Consider the following 22222-nt stretch of genomic DNA (forward strand, 5'->3'; position numbering starts at 1 on the left):
GTTACTGTTTAATTTTAGATATAGTTGCAGAATCGGTTTGTGGTGATACACTCTGTAGAACCATACCATACAATGATTGAAGAATAATTTCTTACTTTTGTAAAATTCTATAATTTGATTCTGTCAATTCTGTGTGACACCATGACAACTCTGTTGTCTGTAGTACTCTATACCACAAAAACTGATTTCACCTATTCACTTACATTAACTAACACATCGACAAACTGAAATATGGCGGCACCAATCACGAAGAGGACCGCTCGTGTCTCAACTCTGACTAGAGGAACTCTATGGAGTTCTGACGGTCCCACGTAAAAGGCCAGGACGGTCGCTCTGGAGTCTGGCTGGCTCTCGTGGTTGATCCGCTGATGCGCCTCATGTTTCTCTCTGGCGCAGCCAATGAGATTCGCTATTTCGTTTCTTCGCACACGCTCACCTTGTGAATAGCACACTTCTATCGATATCCGTGGAAGGGCGTCTTGCCATTCTTTATGCCGTGTTCCTTCCGTCCGCAGATATACGAAGCGTCGGAGCAGGTGTTGTTGCTGACGCGAACGGCTGTTTCGTCGAGTGGTTGACACTGTTGACAGTACTAGCCCATAGGTTGCATATCACTCACGTGTTCTGCCGTTGATCCTCCGTTTAAACATGGATCTTGGGAATCGCCGGAAGAGTTCTGAGAAAAGGTTAACGAGAGAGCTTGTGCCCTCGTCTCTTTAGGTATAACCTAATCCGCGGGTCCGTACTTCGCTCTAAAGGTATTTATCTCGTTCTGTTTCTCGTTCAGCTTCGACACCGACGACGATTCCGAGTACGCTATGATACGGCAGATAAAAATGGAGCCGGAGGCGATGTTCTCGGCTTCCGAGGACGATATTATGGCGCAGCTGCAGCAGGACAGTTCCGACCTGGAGGTCGAGCCCAGCTTCACGATGGAGAGCTGCCTGAACGGCGAGTACAGCAACGAGGGTGTACTGCTGCAGCATATGGACATTAGGCAGCCCTTGTCCACGTTGAGGACTCTGTTGGAGGACAGGCTCAGCTTAGACCTAAAGAACTATTCGTTTTGGTTACAAAACGCACAGATGGTAAGCGCCTAAATTTTATCTAGAGTAGAGTCCCGTGTCTCTTGTGACAACCATCGATGGACGTCTGATGTTATTTGGAGATGATAATTGTAGTGCTAAACTGCTTAATATCTTAAATGAGAAGTTGACCAAATTGTCTGTGAAATTCACGCGCTCAGTCAGGCATGTCTTGTAGTAGTGAATTTTCAAGCATCAATTTTATTCTTGAAATTAATATAATTTTGCGTGTGCCTTTATTTCTGTACAATGCAAAATGCGCGCTGAACGCGCGAATTTTGGATAACTTAAATGGTCAACTTCAAACATTTCTCTTTTAAAAAGGCTGTTATAATCTCTGCATTTTGAGATTAAGATTTTCTTTTCAACTTCAAACGTATTATTATTAACAGTTGATGGGAAGTGTAGGAGTTAAGACATTCTGTTTATCTTAATTTTACTTCAGCCTGAAATTTATATTTTTCATTTGTTACAACAGCTGGAAAGCCACAAGAATTTAGTCGATCAGTGTGTCCAGGGAGAAGGGCTGGTTCAGATTAACGTACAAATAAAGCCGATGCAGAAACGTATTAATATAGTGGACGTTCTTAAGCCAGCGGACGATTACATTGAAGTTGTGAACGACAATTGTATGTATGAATTGTGTATACGTTTGGTTTCGGAGTTTGATTTTACTGTGATAGATAATATTTTCGTTATGATGCAGCATCGGTGTCTCCTGTTCCGGAAAACAACAAACGGAATGTTATAAAGTGGATGATAGACGCGCAGTATAAAAAGGACCAGGTAATTGAAATGTTTTAAGTTTATTTTGTGCGTACTGTTGTAATTAAAATTTAATTTTTATGAAAAGTATATATGTGATTAGTATTTCATTTGGTAAATCAGTTATGTTGTAAAAGAAACGTGATTTTATTAACTTTATTCATATGAAACATTTTGTTTTATGAAGGTGTAACTTCAGTGATTTAAAAAAACCTATATATTATTATTTCAAAAACACAAATCGATTGCACGTTTATACAAATAATTTAATTGCCTTTAGTAATTGAATTTATCTGAAGTTATGACTACATAAAATAGAACGTCTATATAAATGATTTGTCCTAACCTAATGCATATGTATTTTTTGGGTGGAAAAAAGGAGCGATTGAAAATACCAAATGATCCAAAAGATTGGTCAGAAACACACGTAAAACATTGGCTGCAGTGGGCCGTTAGACAATTCAATATAGTATCGTTACGTTTGGCCGATTGGAATATTACCGGAGCGCAGTTGTGTAACCTCACCATGGAGGAGTTTCATGCAAAAGTGCCTCTCGACCCAGGAGACGTGTTTTGGACACATTTCGAACTTCTTAGGAAATGCAAATTTGTCGGTGCGTTTATCATACGAAATATAGCATTGCACAGCTCGGTAAAAATATCTCCTTGATAGATTTAAGTCGCTGTTAGATTTTATTTCATTTGTTTGACTTTATTACTACTGTTTGCTTGCAGCCGTTGTACAAAAAGACACACCGGACTCGTCCAACGAAGGTGTCGCGGAGAAATCTATTAAAGCACGAAGCCAGAAGGTGCCGAAGTCGAAGTCCACGGTAAATCAACAGGCGCGCGTGGTTAATGTGCCATTGGAGAATGTCGACCCGACCTCGATCACGATTGCCAGTTCTAGTCGAACCGTTAATAGCGGCCAGATACAGCTGTGGCAATTTCTGTTGGAGCTATTAACGGACAAAGATTATAGAAACGAGATCCAGTGGGTGGGCACCGACGGAGAATTCAAGCTCAATCAGCCGGAGGCGGTGGCGCAACTGTGGGGAGCTCGCAAGAATAAGCCGTCGATGAATTACGAGAAGCTGAGCAGAGCGCTTCGGTATTATTACGACGGCGACATGATTTCTAAGGTGCACGGCAAGCGATTCGTTTACAAGTTCGTTTGCGACTTGAAGCAGTTGCTGGGTTACTCAGCGGCAGAGTTGAGTAAGCTTGTCGAGGAAAGGGGACGATATTTCTGATGAAACTATATATTTTTGGTTGCTATTAGTAATAAAATAACTCTTATTGCAAGCACCTCGTCTCTTCATGATATCGTCATTCGGCATAATTATTTCTATATTAAATGTTGTATACATGAAAAAAGCTCTGCGTAAAATCACTTTTGACTTCAAGTCTTTTATCGATTGGATATCATTGCCGCGTTATTTCTTCACTATGAATTTCTTCGTGTGTCTTTTCCTAATGAATTTGAGCGTGTAACATTATCTCGCAAGCAAGCCGCGAAGTACAATTTACCGATGTTTATGTAAAAATAGATTTTATAATGTAAATTAGATATAAATTAGAAGTGTTTATTAGATCTTGCAGCGTACACAAGAGCGTGAATTGTAGCGTAATATTGAAACAATTCGAAAACTGTGTTGATTATTTAATATTCGTATCATTATGGATTTACATGTGTACTTTTATGGAGACATTTACGTTGTATCATTACGGACCTACATATGACAGAGTATATATCTTCACGTTCTTGTATAAAAAAAAAGATATTCGATAGATATAATTTTAGCTGCGACCAAGAACTCAAGGTAATATGTTATATAATTTTCGCGCTAGATATTGCGCCGTCGATTTAAGGAACTTGTATATAAAAGGAAAAACAGTTACATAACAAAGTTGTTGAAACGTATTTAATTAATCGATATTGATATATTTTTCTATTATACAGATAAATGTTAATATGTAAAATTTTAAGGCCATCGAAAAAGTATAAGTATTTTATAAAATGCGCTTTGAAATAATAGACGCGAAGATGACATTGTAAATCTAAAGTTTTCGAATAAACAGTGCGTCTTATAAAGAGTTGCGAGATGTTGTAATTGATGCGTAATTCTGTCGATATCCCGCGCACAGCGTATTCTTCTTTATTTAATTCTAACAGTAAGAACTGAATTTAAGCTTTTGTTTACGACTAATGATTTTTCAGATCGACGTTGAAATCATCTCTCTATTACTTTAAATATTTTCTATATGATATTAATGGGACAAAAATATTTCTTTTTTCCGGTGTTCAATAACGATTTATATAATTTTATCTTCTTTTCTGTATCTTTGCAGCTGTACAAGATAAATGAATATAAAGGAATTTAAGTCGATAAAGAGAAACCGATGCGAGTTTCCTTTAAGTCTAAGAGTTAAACATTCGTTCCCCCAAACACACAGTAGCGCGGAGAGTTAAAGAAAAAAATAAAAAATAAAAAAATACGCAGAATAATATGAATGCGGCGCGGCAAGTAGTCGAAACGCGATGACGTTTGTATCTCTGTTGCTAGGACTGACTTTTGATCGGCAAAAGGCAGCACTCATCGCCAATACCAGAGAATCTAGCCTGTGAGATATCGGACGCGACGTCACAAGTTAGGGTCTCAGGGAACCGGCGACGCGGCAGGCTTTACAATCAGCCCGCCCGCCATTGCCCTTTTTTTCTCTCTCTCTCTCTCTCTCTTATACACACACACACACACACACACCTACCACTTTCATTCCTTCCATCTCACCCTCGCGCTCTGCAATCGTTCCGGCCTTTCTCTTTTGCAAAGAGGATCTTATGCAAATTCGACGACTGCCCGGGACAGTGCGTCGCGAATTATTAGAGATCTCTCGAAGAAATCGTAACGATTCATGACGGAAAATAATAAAACGAAATTCCGCCGGAAGACCGTTTCATCGTCTTTTGGCATGAGTTGCACTTTTAATCGAGATCTCTAGTTTGGCTCGCGAGAAGCGGAATTTCTAGCCGAATCAACAAGATTCGCGCTTGGAGAACGAGAAACGGTCAGTGTCAATGAAGGGACGGAAGCATATTTCTTGCTCTCATTACGCAATTATAATGCTCCGAGGAGAGAGCACATAGATGGACGGATGTATCTCGGGACGAAAGGGCTTCTCTCGAAGAAATTGTTCGCGCCTTGTCTCATTCGCAAGAGAACGGTAATTGCGAGTATATACGTTACCCTCCCCCTCACGTATGCATGCACGCACGTATACACATACCCATGCAAACACACACACACACACACACACACCACATATGCATACACACATACAACACGTGCACACGCACGCATTTACACACCAAGAGAAAATGCCACGCGTACGCATTCATGTTTCAAGGCGCGCAAGGCTCCGCCGATTTTGTGTTACGTTCGCGCATAAGAAAAACATAACGACAGAGGCCGTTTCCTCCCTCGTGGGGAGATTCCGCGGCGCCCGGGTCACGCGAGAAGTCCTCCGTGTGGAGCGGGTTCCGTCGGCAGCGCCCAGCAACGTCGTAGCGCCGACGACCGGGAAAGTTAGCAAGTTGTACAGTGGACTTCGTATCTCGCGAATTTCCATTCCCTACTATACAACCTACTACCTCACCCAGACGTCGTCGCGGTCGGCTTCTCCGCCCCTCCGCTCGTGTGTCCGCCGTTCTTCTCCTCGCCCTCAACTCGCCACCCGACCGACTTTTCGACAGGTCGTCCCTCGCCTCATCTCCCGCTCTCACGCTCAAACTCACCGGACGAATATCTCTCTCTCTTTCTTTCTCACTTTCTCTCTCTCTCTCTCTCTCTCTTTCTCTCGCGCGCGCGAGCGCACGCTCGGTTCAAGTGCGCCCGAATTCGCGATTCGCGTCTATTGACAACATACACAATTAAATCACGTCGATACAATATCACGCTGTTGGATGCGTCGATTGTAGTTACGGACTCGCAATCTTTTTCTCTTGGCTTTACAAAAGTGACCCGCCGCACGCGGAAGAGCTTGCCATATCTCCGGATTTCCGGAGAGATACGCTTTGTCTTACAATAAAAGCGTTGTCTTACGATGTCGCTTTACAATGTATCATTACATAAAGAGAGCGTTTTTCATCGGCGCACAAACGTCACGTACGTTTGTTAACTCTTTGGAGTCAGTCTTCCCAGACGCACGTGTATCCCTTAACTCTAACGGCGCACGTCGATCGCGCTTCAACGGTCAGCAGATGCAAAACGTGGTGTGCCCTTTTCACGTGCGAGGAAATTACTCGGCAAGAAGTCTGTCGCTGATAACCGGAAGTGCCGCGCGAGAGCGTTCGGGGGAACGGAAGGTTGGTGGTGATGGTGATGTGGTGATTGGTAGTGGTGTTGATGGTGATGGTGGTGATGGTGATGGTTGATCGTGGTGGTGACGGTGATGATGATATTGGAGGGGGGAGGAGGAGGAGGAGGATCCGTCGAAAAGTTTTAACGCCGGCCTGACTACATGTACCGGTAGATAGGAGCTTGCGGTATGCATATAAAAAAGCCCACAAGTTCGGATCTACGGGTTAGTGTCATCAAGTATAGCCGATTACTATCGTCCCCGGTCCTCCGGGGATCTATCCGCGCAGACGGTCCAGAAATCCTTGAGAGGGGGGGAAGGCCTCCCCTGGTCCAGCGGCCGGCGTGCACGTCCTCGAAGAAGTCTGGTGCGGCAAAATCGGCGGGGCAAACCTGCAGAGAGATGCAAAGCGTCGCATTAGTGATCGGCGTTCATATACTGCACTGGAAAGAAATTAACGTTATCTTATCGGCAATCGTTAAAATTATTCCTCGTTATTGAGTCTAGCTCATCGGAATTGAATTTCGAAACGGATAAAAGAGTTGAAAAGTCGCTCGCATATCGCTCGCACATTTCTGTACGCGACGTTAGAGACATAAGCCGGCCTCCTCGTTTCGCGACGAACGGCTCGTTCGGAGAGCGCAGCTCAATAGCCAATATTCGAGTGATGAAGATGGATTGAAAGTGTTCGGCACGTTTCGAATATTCGGGAAGGTCGCGTTGAGAATTTCTCTTTCCGCGGCGGACTCCGGTCCCGGTCCGGCGACGCCGCTGCTGGGCCGTTGCTGGGCCGCCGCGGAGATCAGAAGGGCGTAGAAGAAAAAGTCCGTGGGTCCTACGAGAAACAAGAAGCCAGCGGAAGAAAGAGAAAGAGAGAGAGAAAGGAGGAAGGAGAGTGAGAGAGGGACGGAGAAAAGAGAAGCGGGGAGAAGAAGAGGAGCAAGAAGAATATAGGAGCGCGCGCGGAGAGTAGGTAGGCTCTCTCGGACGTTGTAAAAATCCCCTGCATCCTCGTTCGTAGACAGTTTAATGGCCTCTGCTGTTCTCTCTGCTGCTCCGGGCCTAAGGGATGTAAGGCGCCGTTTCCAAGAGCCCGATCACGCGAGAGGCTACGCGCGCGGAATTTTACGCGGCCGATTCCGACGCGGGACTCCGTTAAATTGCTTATCCCCGCACATTAGTCAGTCACGAATATATATATATATATATATATATATATATATGTGTGTATAATATAATTATATACATGATATATATACATATACATAGTAACAATAATTAAATAATAAATAAGAAATAAATAATAGAAAATATATGTAATATATTAAATAAATATACATATATAAGTAAATAAAATAAAATATTACATATAATAATTATATCATCGCAAAATGAAACTATTTTAATTTTTAATAAGGGTTGTACTGCTAATTAAATAGATGAAAACCGAAAGACTCGGATTACTCGGTTTACTCGGATCAAATCATCTTTCACGCTGCCTGCACAAATTTTAAATAACTTGTACGCTTACGATCTTTCGTGGATAAATTAGTCTCTCATCACGCACGCTACTCACGCGTAATCATTTCGAGAATGCACCGAATATGTTTATAAGAGAAAGATATTTTTTTACTTATTTTTATTTCTAGAAAAGAGAAACCGAACGCGACGGTTGTTAGACTGCACGCACGTGCTCCGCGTTGCTCCGCAGCGAGCGACTCTTTGGCAACAGAGAACGCGTTCGACTGGCCCCGTTGTGGATGAGGCTTAAGATGCTCCAAGATCCGCGGCGAGGAACCCCGAGACGCGAAACTAGTCGGGCAAGAATATGAAAAATAAATTATTATCTCGCAGCCCCGTCTGGGGTATATACGCAGAAAGTTGAATTTTCGCGCGTTCCTCTGTGCTACAAGCTGCGAATTCTCGTCGCGATCCAATTGCAATTAACTCGGTCGCTCGGCCTCGCTCGTTATTTATTAATAACGGCAACGCGTTACGTATATTGCGCAACAAATGTTACACTATTAGGAAATTGCCGATAGAACGTAAATGCGCGAAGGTATTAAATTGAAAATGATTTCACGCAACGGCGCGTCGTTGCGTTAAATATATCGTTACGCGATCGGAGTCGTTAAAAAGTGCGGGATCGCAAAACGGAGAGATGCATCTCGCGTTCCTTCGTGTGACGCAGGCAGGGTCCTCCGAAGGGCGGCAGGGCCGTAAGCGCACGGTCGGAAGAAGAGGACGGGAAGGGGTGTGCGGGGGCGCGAAAGGGCGACGCGTAATCAGAGGGGCGTTGAATTCAGGGGATATCGAGGAGAGAGAAAGAGAGAGAGAGAGAGAGAAAAAGAAGAAGAAAGCGCGGGAGAAAGGGAGACCCGAGAGAGAGCGGCTGATTCGGGAAGAAGGGCGCGAGGGGATCGACAACGGGGAACCGGGGGTCACCGCCATATTATATTTAGCGAGACACGACCGTGTGAATGAACTGAGTCTCAGGGGCGGGCCCAACCGCGGGATACCCCTTTCCCTCTTGTCGTCTCCTCGTCCCCGGAGCCCCGCGCGCAAATTACCGATCCGGCCGAACGAAATTGTCGCGTTCGATGAGCGGTTACCGCGGAGTGCAGCCCGTCCGCTGCGTTTTCACGCGTTTCCCGCCAATTCGCGAGGCGTAAATTCGCCAAGTTCTCTCTCTCTCTCTCTCTCTCTCTCCCCGCTCGCCCGTCCGATAGCTGTAAATTCCGACAGTCATGCCGGATGAACTCGAGAAAGCAACAAAAAAAAATACCGTATAGCGGCGCGATTTACGATGCTATTTTTGCAGTGGGGAGAGCGCTGCAATACGAGAGCGTAATCTTCTTTTTTTTTTCAACACGAAGGATGGACGTACTTTTTATGGAATAAAAATGTAGCGACCTACGGATAAAGAGTGTGGCCGTTGTGCTATATTTTACAGGTCGCGACGCACTTCCCTTCCCCTCCTCTTGCCCTTCTTTTCCAGATGCCGCGAAAGAATAACTGAGTTTTCCTGGAAAGTTGCTGGCCGTGCTTTATTTATGCAAAGCTGTCGTTAGTTCCGGGAAGACGCCGTACAATAGTTAGAGCTCTCATTAATATAAATTCCAAGCCCCGCCGATGAAAAAGAGGATTAGCACCGAGCGCGAATGTGTTGCACTCGGTCGAGACTAAGTTTACTTCCGTGAAAAACTGTTACTTTCTTGCCCGTAATATGCATAAAAGGGTGCACCGGCTGTTCTTTCCACTGATGCAAGTTATTTGTTTATTCGTCGATATCACGGAGGTCGTCGCGGAAACATATCAGCGATTTTAATTTCACGACGAAAGATATACTTCCATCGCATGCTGGTGCAAAAAGACGTGATTACGAAATCGTTCGATTACGCAATCAATTTTGTAAATCCGTCGTATACCCGGGGCCGAAAATATGTACATTCGCGGGCACGACAAACAGCGTCATTCTATCTTATCGTACTTTTGCTACTGAAATAAACCTCGGCCTTGTCATCGACTTCGTCGCCGATCGTATCAGGAATGGATAATTATTTTCGTAAAAATAAATCTAATGAAAACGTTCCTTTGTCTGTGTTTAATTCCGCAATAATTAATTAAGCTTTTCTTTGATCTCGATGAAAATATAGATATATTTGTTAGAATGTATAAATTGGTGAATAAATATGTTAGAATTTCAAATACATATTAGATGTATTTATTTTAAATAAGAAATTATTTTAAAACTTTTTCATTTATGTGTTGTTATTTATCAAGATAAAACAATAAATTTATATTGTTATAATAAATATGTGTTTATATATTAAAAACTTAGTTGTTAAAAAATCTGAAAGAGGATCTCTCTCTCTCTCTCTCTCCCTCTCACAGATTTTAATTCAGAAAGTCAAGATTCAATTTGGCTGTAGCGCCATTATAATAATTTATTTATTAAAAAAGTTGTGCCGGGATTTGTCGAGCCTCATCGTATTGAAAATGGCTATAAGAAATCACGTTAGATCGGTGAGGGATTAACGTTGTCTCGTTCGGCGCGGATAAAAGTATTAAGTTGGAAATCAAATTTCAAGGATTCCGGACACGTTGTCTCCCTCATGTCGTTCGTTGTCTCTGATCCGACGCATCATTGTCGCGACTCTTTGTCGCACGTTTGTTCCGCCAAAGGGACGCACGCGGATGTATTCCGGACGCTTGCTGCGTGAATGTAACACCATCGACCACCACGTCCTTTGGTTCCTGAATCATTAAAATCGCGCGCAACATACCGGCGATGCGGCGACGCGACAGATGCAGGAACGTTGTGCCGCGAAAGAGGACGCATTTTTCCAGCGAGCCGCAAGAGAGTCAAGAGGAAAGAGTGGAGAGAGAAAGAGAGACAAAAAGAGAAAAAGGATGAGAGGAGAAAAGGGGGCGATATGCATCGGACAAGAGAACTACGGCACGAGAAGCGAGAGAAAGAGAGGAGGATAAGGAGGAGGAGGAGGAGAGACAGAGACGAGAACCGCGAGTTACGGACAGAAGAAGCGTCCCCATAGCAACACGACGCGACCGAGCTCTCGCAATCGCCAACGTTCTGCACGCGCGCTTTTCTACGTGTGCATGTGTGCCGCCCGCTGTATTAACGTTCATACACGGCAAATTCATTTCCGGGCAGCAGTCTCTCGGCCGAAGGCCTCGGGCCCGTCGTTTTTCACCCCGGACTTACCGCGCGGAGTACCTGAAGGAGGTAAGGTCGCCAACTGGGAAACGATAATCGATTTAACCCCTTGAAAACGACCCGAGACCTTCCCCCTTTCTTCCTACCCTTCCGTCTTAGGAGCGAAACAGGTGGAACTCCCGCGCGTTTTATATCGTTAAAGGTCCATATGGCGTAAACGATCGTCGACGGAGGCGAATGGCCCCTGCGATCGAGGAGAAAGAGTGGGAGGATCGACGTTGATTTTTTCGGAGGATAAAAATTTGTATTCAAACTTGAGGAGGCCAGCTTTGAGGCGACGACGGTTTTTAAAATCGTTTCTGCCATGTGTGCTTTATCGTTAAATTTCTCCCTTTTCTCCGGCGTGCACGAATTGACTTTCGTTATAAATTGACTATTACAATAAAGGGGATCCCTTTGCGCGCTTTAAGTTGAATTGTTTTAATTCATGAATTGCATTAATGCGCCTAAATCTGTATTGGCATCGAGATGATTGCACGGAGGAATATCGAATGAATATTCGGACAAAAAAGACGTTGCAGGCGAACATCGAATACAGATGTACCATTAGCGGCGAGAACGATGTACCTCGTCTCGACAGAAACGATACACTTTACGATGGAAAAAAAAAGAAGAGAAAAGCATCTTCTCCCCGCGTAAAAATTACTCCAAGACAGCTTTTGTGCGCGGAGATACTTTTTGCCAGCCACTGTATATCTGAATATATATTCCTCCAGCCTCCGTCCGGACGGAACTGGTCAATCCTGTCTTGCGGGGCGAAACACCGGGAGGACGAAGGACCTTCGTCCGAGGCGAGTATCGAGCCGCGCTGCGGCGCGCCGCGTGATGCAGTTGCACCTCGCAATGCAGCGCAGCGCAGCGCAGTGCAGCGCAGCGCAACGCGGTGGGAAGAGGGGCGACGCGGTGGTGAACAATTGGCATGCGGGAGCAACAGAAAAAGAGAGAAAAATAGAAAGAGATGAAAAAGAGAGAGAGAGAGAGAGAGAGAGAGAGGGATAGAATGAGAGAGAAAGAGAGACGGAGGGGAAGAGAAAAAAAAGGGACACTATGCCCCGCGATTCACGCACTACACACCCATGAAGCCTATCCCCGCCCATCGCCTAGACCATACCGGCCAATGACTGGCATGCGCTCGTTCTATTAGAGAGGTCGTAGGCACGGCCTAGGCCCGGCAGCAACATACGCACGCACACGCGTATACATACACCCGTGTACGGCACGCGGCTATTCGCCCCCGGTCGTCCCGATGACTCGCGATGACCTGCGATTTACCTGCCTTCCCGGAGCTCGACGCGACGTTCCCTTCGCGGCACGGCCTTCGCGCGACCGAGCCCTTAGCGAGGTCCTTCCGATCCACGCTGCTTCGGCCTTGCGCCAGCTGCATGATACATCGCTAAATACCGACGCGATGGCGATGGCTTCTACATGATTTCATCGATACCGAAGGCAACTCCGAAGGCAACTCTGAAGGCAATTTCAAACTCGCTGTGGACCCCTCGCCGCGATCTCGTGGAATTACCACGTAAACTTTCCTCTCGCATGTCGAAGTGAATTACTTTATGCGCTGCCATTTGCGTTTGACAGTGTACATTGCTAAAATACACTGACGGCTCCCTTCTTTGTCATCTATATTAGCGGATGCGCGTACATAATTTCAGTCTGTGCGTGTTCTACGTACCTAACACGAAAATAGTGTTCGCAAGTTCTACAGTAGGGAAGAATATATTCAGATATGCCAGTGGAAATAAGTATCTTCGCACTAAAGATCCGTCTTTCTTGGAGCAATTTTTATACGGGAAGGAGATACATTTCCTTTTTTTTAATCTTAATTTTAAAAACAACGATTTAATTGAAAAATCGAGACAGATACTGCGCATTTCGAGCTGATCAATGTGCCCGCTAACCGCGATCTGACTAATGCTCGATTCGCTCTAAACCGATGAGCTCGTTCCGAGAACGTATTACGGTCGCGGCATGCGGGATTTCGCGATGTTGTCAGCTGATTGATGCGCGAGACGAACGATGGGCGAAGCAGCTGACCACGGTATGTGCATAAGGCAAACCTCGAGGTAAACGTAAGAAATACGAAGATATCTAAGATACACAAAGAAAACTAACAAGTAAATACACGATCGTGTTATAGAAATATCGACGAGATAACTTTTACGATCGACCGAAACTAACAAGAGGTTAACAGAAATAACTGATTTCTTCCAACGGAAAGGAAAGGAGCTAAAATTCAGTTATAAAGAAGAGACTTAAGATTAGCGTTGTGCAAATCCCCCCAAAAGAGCAGTCGAAAGCAGCTGGCTCTGAAGACGCGAGAAAGAATCTGATGTTTTATTATCGCGTCTCTCGAAAGTTCGAGAGAACGGCTCGCGATCATGGTGTCAATGCTCGGGGCGTTTTGATGGTTACAATAATAGCAGACTATTTTGCTGCTATGCAGGAATCTCGTAAGCAAGAGTTATTGATCGTCTCGTTTTTCTGTCTCGCATATGTTTATAAAAAAAAAAGAAAAAAACACGCTTTTTGAAAGAGTGCCGAGTTAAAAGAAGTGTCATCAATCCTATTTGATGACAAAGACTATTAATCGCTAATGAGCATGATTAGTTAAAGAGTTGAATTTCAAACAATAAACTTTATAACTCGATTAAGATTTGTTTTTTTTTTCTATTCAATCGCAAATTGTGAGGACGAGAGTCCCCGATAGATTTACTACTCTATCGAACGTGCGACGTGCGAGAGAATTAATTTATTTCGACGTATATTGCAAGGAAAAGTTCACGTGGCTTAACTCCCGTTTCCAACGTTATAATTCAATGCGACTGCAGCGAGGAAATAGAAGTCTTAAGACTTCGCAATTTACGACCGCCGAAGAGGGTATTCTCGACTCGCGAGTTGACAGTCAAACGCGCTACCGCACAATTTTGAATTATATTCCTGTAGAATATTCTCTATCGGGCATCGGGCGACGACAACATCAACAAAAAGTATCGTAACCGCGTATTCTAATATCTTATCATTTACATTTCAACGTCATTTATCAGCGGTATTCTTTTTACACATTTAAATATAAGTATCAGATATAGAATTGGACTTTTAAGAAACGTAATGTAATTTTCATAAGTGTACACGGAAAGAATGGTTTTGCTGAAGTGTCTAATATTCAGCTAAATACAAGTTTGAAAATAATTTTGTTAGACCATCAAAATAATTATGTAGAATGCTCGAGTTGATTGCTAGAATGTCGAAACTCTTTTTGCAACATTGCTCATTATGCTTGAGTTTCCCACATCATTATTTTCATAATCCAACAAAGTTACTTTCAGATTTGTACATATCTAATTAAATTTCTTAGATACTTCAGCAAAATCATTTTTCGATTTCGTAACTTTTCACGAAAGTCTTACAAAGACATAAATAATTCGCTTCAAAAGTCACGATAGTCTTTATTGGCGTGCCAGCACGACGATGAATGTATAATCTCGACCCAAATACATTTTTTTTTGCCTTATCAAAATATTCTATATGTAAACGAGTAATATGACGTTTCGTTACGCATGTTATACTGCTCCTCTATTATCGCAATCGAGCAATTCGCAAGTGCTCAACCAAAGGCGACGCCGATCGCCTTCAACGAAAGCAAAACGATCGTCGGAAGTGATTCGCGTCGGCGATTCCTCATTGGCGTTCGCGTCCACGTTTACAAATTCGCGGGGTGACTCACAATCGGAGGGAGTCGGTTTTCTCTCCTCGAGGACTGTCGCGGCCGCCCGTCCCGATACCGTTATCCACGGCTCTCGTTTATCGCGCGCGAGGAAAACGACCGCGAAATACCCGCGATACGCGAGATGGGGGATCGTTAGCGGCCGCGCAGGATACACGATAAAAATCGGAGCGTGACCCTGATGACACTCGGGGACACTTGTGAATTATACACACAGTCGCGCGCGAGTGTACGAAATGCCGATCTTGGACTCCGACGATAACGACCGTATATGCAGTGCTATACTGATATCCGAGGAAGGGGGAGAAGGGGGGGAAGAAGAGATACCGCGGAGTTGCGACCGTGCGCGGCCGTATCATGTATATGTGCGTACCGATCTCACTGACCTAGCCAACGCGGTCGGTTGGTCGGTCGGTCGGTCGATCGGTCGGGCCGCAGCGAATCGCACGGCCGAGAGCCCGAGAGCGGAGAGAGCGTGCCAGCGTTCGTTCGTTCGTGCGTGCGTGCGCGCCGTGCCGTGCCCGTGACACCGGAGTGATATCATGGTGGCATTGCACATTGCCGCCCGTTGCACCGCGCGCGGCTGCAGAGTCCGTTGCACCGCGTGCACTCGAGTACATAATCGCACACGCGAGCCCGCCGCGATTCGCCTCGCTCGCGCGCGGGCCGGTCGGTCGGTCTTGTGTTTGCACAAGTTAAAGTATTGATCTTAGCCGCGCGGGAACTAGTTTCCGTCTCTCTCTTTCTCTCTCTCTCTCTCTCTCTCTCTCTCTCTCTCTCTCTCACCGTCCTCCTGCATTTCCCACCCGTGGCGTTTCCTTCTACGCGCCTCCTTTACCGTGTTTTCGCGATCGAATTTCGCAAATAAGCACGTAGCGGCGCGCGTTCCTCCCCTCGCCTCCTCGTTCGACTATATATATGCACCGTTTAGAACCTAGAGTTCTTCAAGTAAGAATTAGAACACCGAGTGATGATTTTTAATTGGTTGTATAAGACACGTAACAGGGACAAGCGATAAATATAGAGAAATAGAGATAAAGGGATAGAATAAAATAGTCGTTGCTCTCTCGCGTTCTATCTTATTTTATCTTGTAAGATTTTCTTCATTAATGGCGGCCGGTGTCCTGACTCTCACTTGAGATATTCAGTGATAAACTCGAAGTATTGGCGTAGCGCGGAATGTATCGGAAATGGGAGAGCGAGCGCGAAAAGGAATCGAGATTAATTTCGGCGAGAGGGGAAGAGGGAGAAAAGGGAGACTCCCATGCTGAAGCTATAGATTTTTGTAACTTTAAACAACTGCAGTGTCGTTGTGTTGTCGTGTTGCGCAGTTTTTTTAACCATATATTGTGCCCGCGCAACGTAACGATAACGACAAACTTAAGAGTCAGACAGTCGTTAAGAGTTACAAAAGTTCCTAGCTTCTGGATCATAATTTTTGCCGTTATCTGGCATTTATATCCTAAGCCGCGGCTCGAGTCTCCGACCTTTTACAATATCATCCTCGGTGAGACCTTCGGGGAACGAAGCGCGCGGGCACTTGCGCGATAAAAAAGAACGTAAAAAAAAGGCGTTCTATATTTAGGCCCCCCGGCTTGGAATTTATTGCGGGTGTTTGTCCTTTTCGCCCGCAATCACCACCCGATAGCTTATCGACGTACGTACGTACGGCGCAAGTGACAATGTGTGCGCGACGCAAGCGTTTCTCCGAAGAGAGAAACTCGCGATAAATCCCGAATTTTCGAGCGTTTCGCCTGCGTTCGAGCCATGCAGTTCTTCCCGTCCCTTTTCGTATAGTCGAATACACGGTACGTGGAGGCGCGTTTCGCTGCGATCAATCGATCGCAACCGTTCATCCTCTCGCGACTCTTTCGCGCTCCGCGATACGAAGATCTCTGTCGCTCCCCCTTCCTCCTTCTCCCGTCGCGCGATTATTTTTTTCCCTAATTCGCATGATAAACGCGACGTAATGACTCTTAAAGATACGTCGACGTACAACGTAGTATCGTTATCTTTCGCCTCTCCTTCATTCTCTCCTTCTCTTTTTCTCTAATTTCTTCTCACATTGGTCGAGCAACATTATGTTTCATTAGGTGAAATGTCGAACAAAACAATGCCCCCTCGGTAGGGAAACGAGCGCGACGCAACCGCCGCGGTCCAAGTTCAACGATTACTTGTGCGCGCGTTATCGCGGCCGCGGCAAAAAGAAATGTTCGTATCAATTCGCGTGTGGAGATTGGTAGTCTTGAAAATACAAAAATTTTCCAAGGTGCTCGCGAATAACGACACGGCGACTGGAGGATCACGCGGCAATGCTCCATTCGCGATACGTATATATATATATATTGAATAACCACGTCGATAAACGAACACTCGGCGCGGTATACCTTCGGTTAGTCGCGAAGTGATATTAAAGTGAAATTTCACTTATAAGTTACGCTTATTTACACTTCTTTCTGCGAACGAATAGCTCGATCGATTCTACATTCGCGCCGCGTTGCTCGTCTCTTCCTTCCTTTTCAAATACATTCGTCTCCTGTTCTCCCACTGTCTAGTCTACCCCTTTCCCTACCCTAATCGTACCTTGCATCAGGTCCATGTACAACACGCAACGACGAGCACATCAGGGGATGCTATCTAAATCCAGCGCGTCAACGTCCGTTCCTGCTCCTCTCCTCCTCCTCCTCCTCCCGCACTCCGCGGGAATGTCCCACTGAACGGAATATCTCGGCACTCTCCCGCACTCTTCGGCCGGACCGGAAACCGATCATTGTTCCGTATTAACGAGGCAAAACAGCGATCGTCGCGTCGGGCGAGCGTGTCCTACGCTCCTAGATTCCTCCTTTCGCTCCGCGAAACTGTCAAAACCGTGCGCATGCGCGAGAGGGGAAACGAGACAACAGGGTGTCATTGACCCCGGACGTATGTATTCACCGAGGTTAAGGGTAATTTTATCGTCTCTCTCTCTTTCTTTCTCTCTCTCTGTCTCTCTTTCTTTCTGTCTCTCTCCTCGCAGCGAAAAACGCTTCCTTCCTTCCGTGCACCTTCGAGACAAAGGCCGATTAAAGTCGCGACGGAATCGTGACTGAAACGAGCCAGGAGTCGGACTCCGCCGGAAATTGCGAAATATCGTTTCGGCACACGCGCTCCTAGCTCAAAGTCGACATCTTTCTCGGAGCCAGACATTTCCGAAATCTCTTCAAAGGCGGGCGAGTCTCGCGCTGGGACGATCAGGGGCGCGTTTAATTGCGTTTACAGCTGGTGAATATTGCGGGAGATAAAATCGCGAGACGAGAAAGGACGGACGAGGCGACGTACGGGGCACGGTATATGCCCCGCTCGTTAATTCAATTCGAATGGGATTGGGCATGATGCGAAAATAACGCGGTGACAACACGGCGGACGGTTCGAACCGGACTGTCAAAATCGCGCGACTCTGCAGCCCGAGGCGAGGGGAAAAAAAAAAAAATCGTCCCGACGTTCCACGACCGCTCCCCGATCGACCATCACGGCGTAAGCCGCAACTGCGTGAATTCAGACATCCGACGCACGTTCATTCGAACATCCAGCGGGACGTAGGTATTGCCTCTCCTCGTAGTCGCTGACAACGAGAGTCTTCGACAAAGAGAGCGACGCTTGGTCTCGAACGCGAGAACCGCCGGAACCGCGCAGAAAGCAGAGGCGCGTCGTAAGAATCACTCTCGCCCGGTTTCGAGATCGCCTCTTTTTGCGTCATTCAATATTTCGCGCGTGACACCGTAAATCGAATTCGGGAGTAGGATCGCCACGGGGAGAGATTTTCGCGAAGCACCCGCGTATAATATATAACGATGTCCTCGACGGAATTCGATCGACCTGTACAGGGCAACACGATACATCGGAAGGTGTTTTAGCATCGGAAGACGCGTCCGTGCGTGAACGTCTTCCTTCTCGGCGCGCGGAGTCTGCCATCCTCATCTCGCGATCACCATCTTTCCCCGTTGTAGCTGATGCTGTCGCCGCGAGTCGCACCACGTGCGTCGCGGAGCTCCGGCTGACAATGAGAATTATAGAAGCGCGAGGAACTAATCTAATTTTCGCCGACCGGCCAAATTAAATTGCAATCGTCGATCGCTCGAGAGGGAAGAAGAGGAGGCGGCGGCGGAGATGGAGCCGAGAGAGGGAAGGGGGAGAGAGTGCTGCAGAATCGGGCGCGACCGCGGAATGTGCAAAAAATAATTTTCGCGAAACATCGGCGTGGCTGACCGCGGAAAACGCGCGCCAGCCATATGCGATAACTGTCGTAAAGAGGGGCAGGGGGGAGAGGGTGGGTTCGATCGCGAAGGGTAGAGCTAGCCAAATGAGAGACAGAGAGAGAGAGAGAGAGAGAGAGAGAGAGAGAAAGAGGAGAGAGAGAGAGAGAGAACGAGAAGCGCCAAGCATCATCGATAATGCAGCGCGCGGTCACCGAGGCCACTCTCTGTCTCTCCCTCCGTTTCTCTATCTCTCCTCACTCTGCTCGCGTTTTCACTCCTCTCGCCGAGTCGAATTCCACAATTCTGCCGACGATCCCACGTACGTCGACGCGCGTATTCCCAAAGTGCGCACATTCTCACTTGCTCACTCGCGGAAACGGAGAGCCGTCCTCCCCTCGCCGCGGGGAGAGCACTCGCGCACTCGCACTCTGAGGAAGAACTCACGGCCACGGCACGGCTCTCGCCAGAGAGAGAGAGAGAGAGAGAGAGAGAGAGAGAGAGAGAGAGAGAGAGAGAGAAACAGCGATGTAATGCGACGTATACCGGAGTATACGGCCGGCCTAAACGCATCCGCCGTCCAGTGCGTCGTATGCACGCACGACGTCGTCGGCCATTCAAGCACTGCCTGGCATACCACAGACTCACACTCTCGCGTCGCGGACGCATATGTCGCTCGGTCGTCGCACGGTGCACATACCGAGGGGGGAATGCGCGCCTTCGCGGTGGAGCATCGATTGGGCGGACGACGTCGACACACTTCGCGCGCCGCGAATCTCTGCATCTCTCGGCGTGGAACGACGCGATTTTCCGGGGCGGAAAAACGACACGGGCGAACCGAAAAATCTTGGAGGAAGAGAGAGAGAGAGAGAGAGAGAGAGAGAGAAAAAGCAAGACAGAGGGGAAAAGGAGAGAGAAAGAGAATCAATCTTCGGCAGACTTGCGTGTGCCCGGGGCCACCACTGCACTCGCGAACGAATGAACGAACGAACGGACGGATGGATGGATGGACGGACGCCGCCGCTGCGCTGCACCGCGATGGACGGGAGGAACGCGACGATCGAGGGGAACGGAGGAACTGGCAAAACTGTCACGGAGCGGCGCGGCGCAGCACGCCGTGTTCGCGTTGCGTTGCGCCGGCTCTTGGCTGCTCTCGTCTCGTTCACGAGCGAGCGAGCGGAGCGAGTCCGGAGCGATGCGAAGAACGCCTGCAGCCACCTTGTCCGTGGCGACGCGCCACGGGTAACTCGCCTCGCTCGCTCGTCCGAGTTCGCATTCGGCGCATCCGTGTGTCACGGGGACGGGGGTCGATTCGTTCGTTCGTCCGTCCGACCGACCGACCGACCGACCGTCGCATCACCGGTGCCTCCTCGAGGAGGGTTTTCCTCGCGGGGAGAGTAGGGGAGGCGCGCGAGAGGGGATAAGCGAAAGCGGAAAGAGCGGGAGAGTGTCGCTTACCCGATACAGAGAGGGATTTTATTAGCTCCCGCCGAGGCCAATGTCCCGCGAGGCCTTCCTCGCGGTCGCGAGGTGCGCGACTGCCTGACGAGAGAGCACGATAATCTCGAATGGTCGACGAAGGACCGTCGACAGGCGGCTCTCTCTCTCTCTCTTTCTCTCGGAGGAGGTCGGGGGTGGCCTTTGGAGAACGATGCGTTTTTTCCCGCGAATGCGCCGTGCTGATGAAACACCGGACGCGATGTCGGCGATGTCGATTGAATATATATATATACGTGAGAATGCGTAGCAACGTGAATGATCAGCGGAACGTCGAGAGCCTTAATTGTGGAAGATGCGATTCGAATTCTCAAATTCTTCGAGTGCACTCGAGTCGATGATCTCGCCGCGTTTACGTCGACTATACCGGCGGGCGAACATCATGAATATATTTTGTCGTTTGAATGGTATCGCGATTTGAAGCTGCGACGGTGTCGCGGAAGTTTGGACGACTCGTGCACGAGCGACTCTTATTGATGGTTTCGCGCGGGGGAATATTCATGTCTTCGCGTTTCTCAATGACTCAATTCGCCGATACGATGGCACGAGGTCGAAAGAGTGAGAAGGAGAGAAAGAGAGAGAGAGAGAGAGAGAGAGAAAGAAAAACCACTCTGTTTCGCGTTTAGATGAGGTGGAGGCGTACACCTTGTGTGCGGAAAAGCCGAACGACGGGGTCAGACGGCCAGCGGGTTCAGTGACACGGAAGAGAATTTGCTTTTCCGCGGACTCGGTGGAGCGAAAGAGAGAAAGAGAGAGACGAAGACGAAACGAGAGAGAGAGAAGGGGATAGGGCACAGAGGGAGAGAAAGAGAGGACGCGATCGCGCAACGATTCCACGCGAAGGAGAGCCGAAGAGAACGCATTCGGAGTAGTTTCGCGCACATGGCCTGCCTTCCGCCCCTCGTCGCCCCCTTCCCTCGCCCTCTCTTTATCCCTCTCTAGCGATCCCGCGCGGCTTTCGCTTCCTTCGACCCTACCCCTCTCCTCTCTCTCTCCGTATAGCCCTTTTTCGACGGTGCGAAATTCAGTGCCAGCGGCGTAGGGCGCTAGGGACCGACGACGACGCGAGCGAGGTATACCCCGAACGGAACCGAGACGGTTCCCCACTCTGTGCCGCGCGCGATGTACCTTCCCCGTTTATCCCTCCTACGATCGAACGGCCAGCGTTGCCGTTTGCCAATGGCGTTGCCAGCTCCGTTGCAACGAGTGGGAGAGAGGAGAGCCCGTTATCCCGCCTAAGGTCGCCTTCGAAAATCGGCCGGCGTTACCGGTGATCGAAAATCGGCCGCGCGTGATGGTTACGGTGGATTGAAAAATTCTGTCGGTCGCGACACGCCAACGTCATTGATGCGACTTCGGGGGATCGCGGCCGCTGATACCGGGTCGCCGTTTCCTGCGGATGTCAGCGAGAGAGCCCCCGATCGTTGCCACCGTTAATTATGCGACTCGCGTTTCTCGACTCGCGTCCGCGCGGATCCAAATAATTCGCCCCTGCAATTCCCCTCGCGCACGTCCGATCGGGTCCAGCTGATCGAGAATCAAACCCGCGCGATCGCGCTTCAAGCCCGCCGCGCGGCGACGAAGGTCGCGATTACGTAGACGAGAGCGATACGAGAGGGCTGCACCTCTTTGGCATAGCCCTCGCCTTCGCGACATCACAAACGGGAGCGTCGCTTAACGATTTTATTTTCCCTCGCGCCGCAGGACGGACGGACCACGGCTCCTCTGTTTCTTTCTTTTTTCTATTTTTTTTTTTTTCGTTGCGCCTCTCTTGCGTCTCGATTCTCTCTTCGTTCCCTCCTTCTTTTACGCGCTC

General features: G+C 47.7%; 1 protein-coding gene across 3 annotated transcripts; it reads left to right on the forward strand.

Moving 5' to 3' along the window:
* The first annotated feature begins 198 nt into the window (after window positions 1-198).
* LOC105448973 (DNA-binding protein Ets97D) lies at window positions 199-4130 on the forward strand. 3 transcript variants are annotated; one of them, XM_011687880.1, is made up of 7 exons: window positions 200-439; window positions 516-686; window positions 788-1088; window positions 1564-1714; window positions 1792-1871; window positions 2230-2464; window positions 2586-4130. In XM_011687880.1, the coding sequence occupies exons 2-7, from the start codon at window positions 649-651 to the stop codon at window positions 3101-3103; spliced, it is 1323 nt and encodes a 440-aa protein (XP_011686182.1). In that variant the 5' UTR covers window positions 200-439; window positions 516-648; the 3' UTR covers window positions 3104-4130. The 3 variants fall into 3 exon arrangements, with proteins under 3 accessions (XP_011686183.1, XP_011686182.1, XP_011686181.1); XM_011687881.1 differs by having other exon boundaries at window positions 199-720; XM_011687879.1 differs by having other exon boundaries at window positions 200-686.
* Window positions 4131-22222: the final 18092 nt, after the last annotated feature.

This window comes from Wasmannia auropunctata, unplaced genomic scaffold, assembly GCF_000956235.1.
Source record: "Wasmannia auropunctata unplaced genomic scaffold, wasmannia.A_1.0 LD336078.1, whole genome shotgun sequence".
Lineage (NCBI taxonomy): Eukaryota > Metazoa > Arthropoda > Insecta > Hymenoptera > Formicidae > Wasmannia > Wasmannia auropunctata.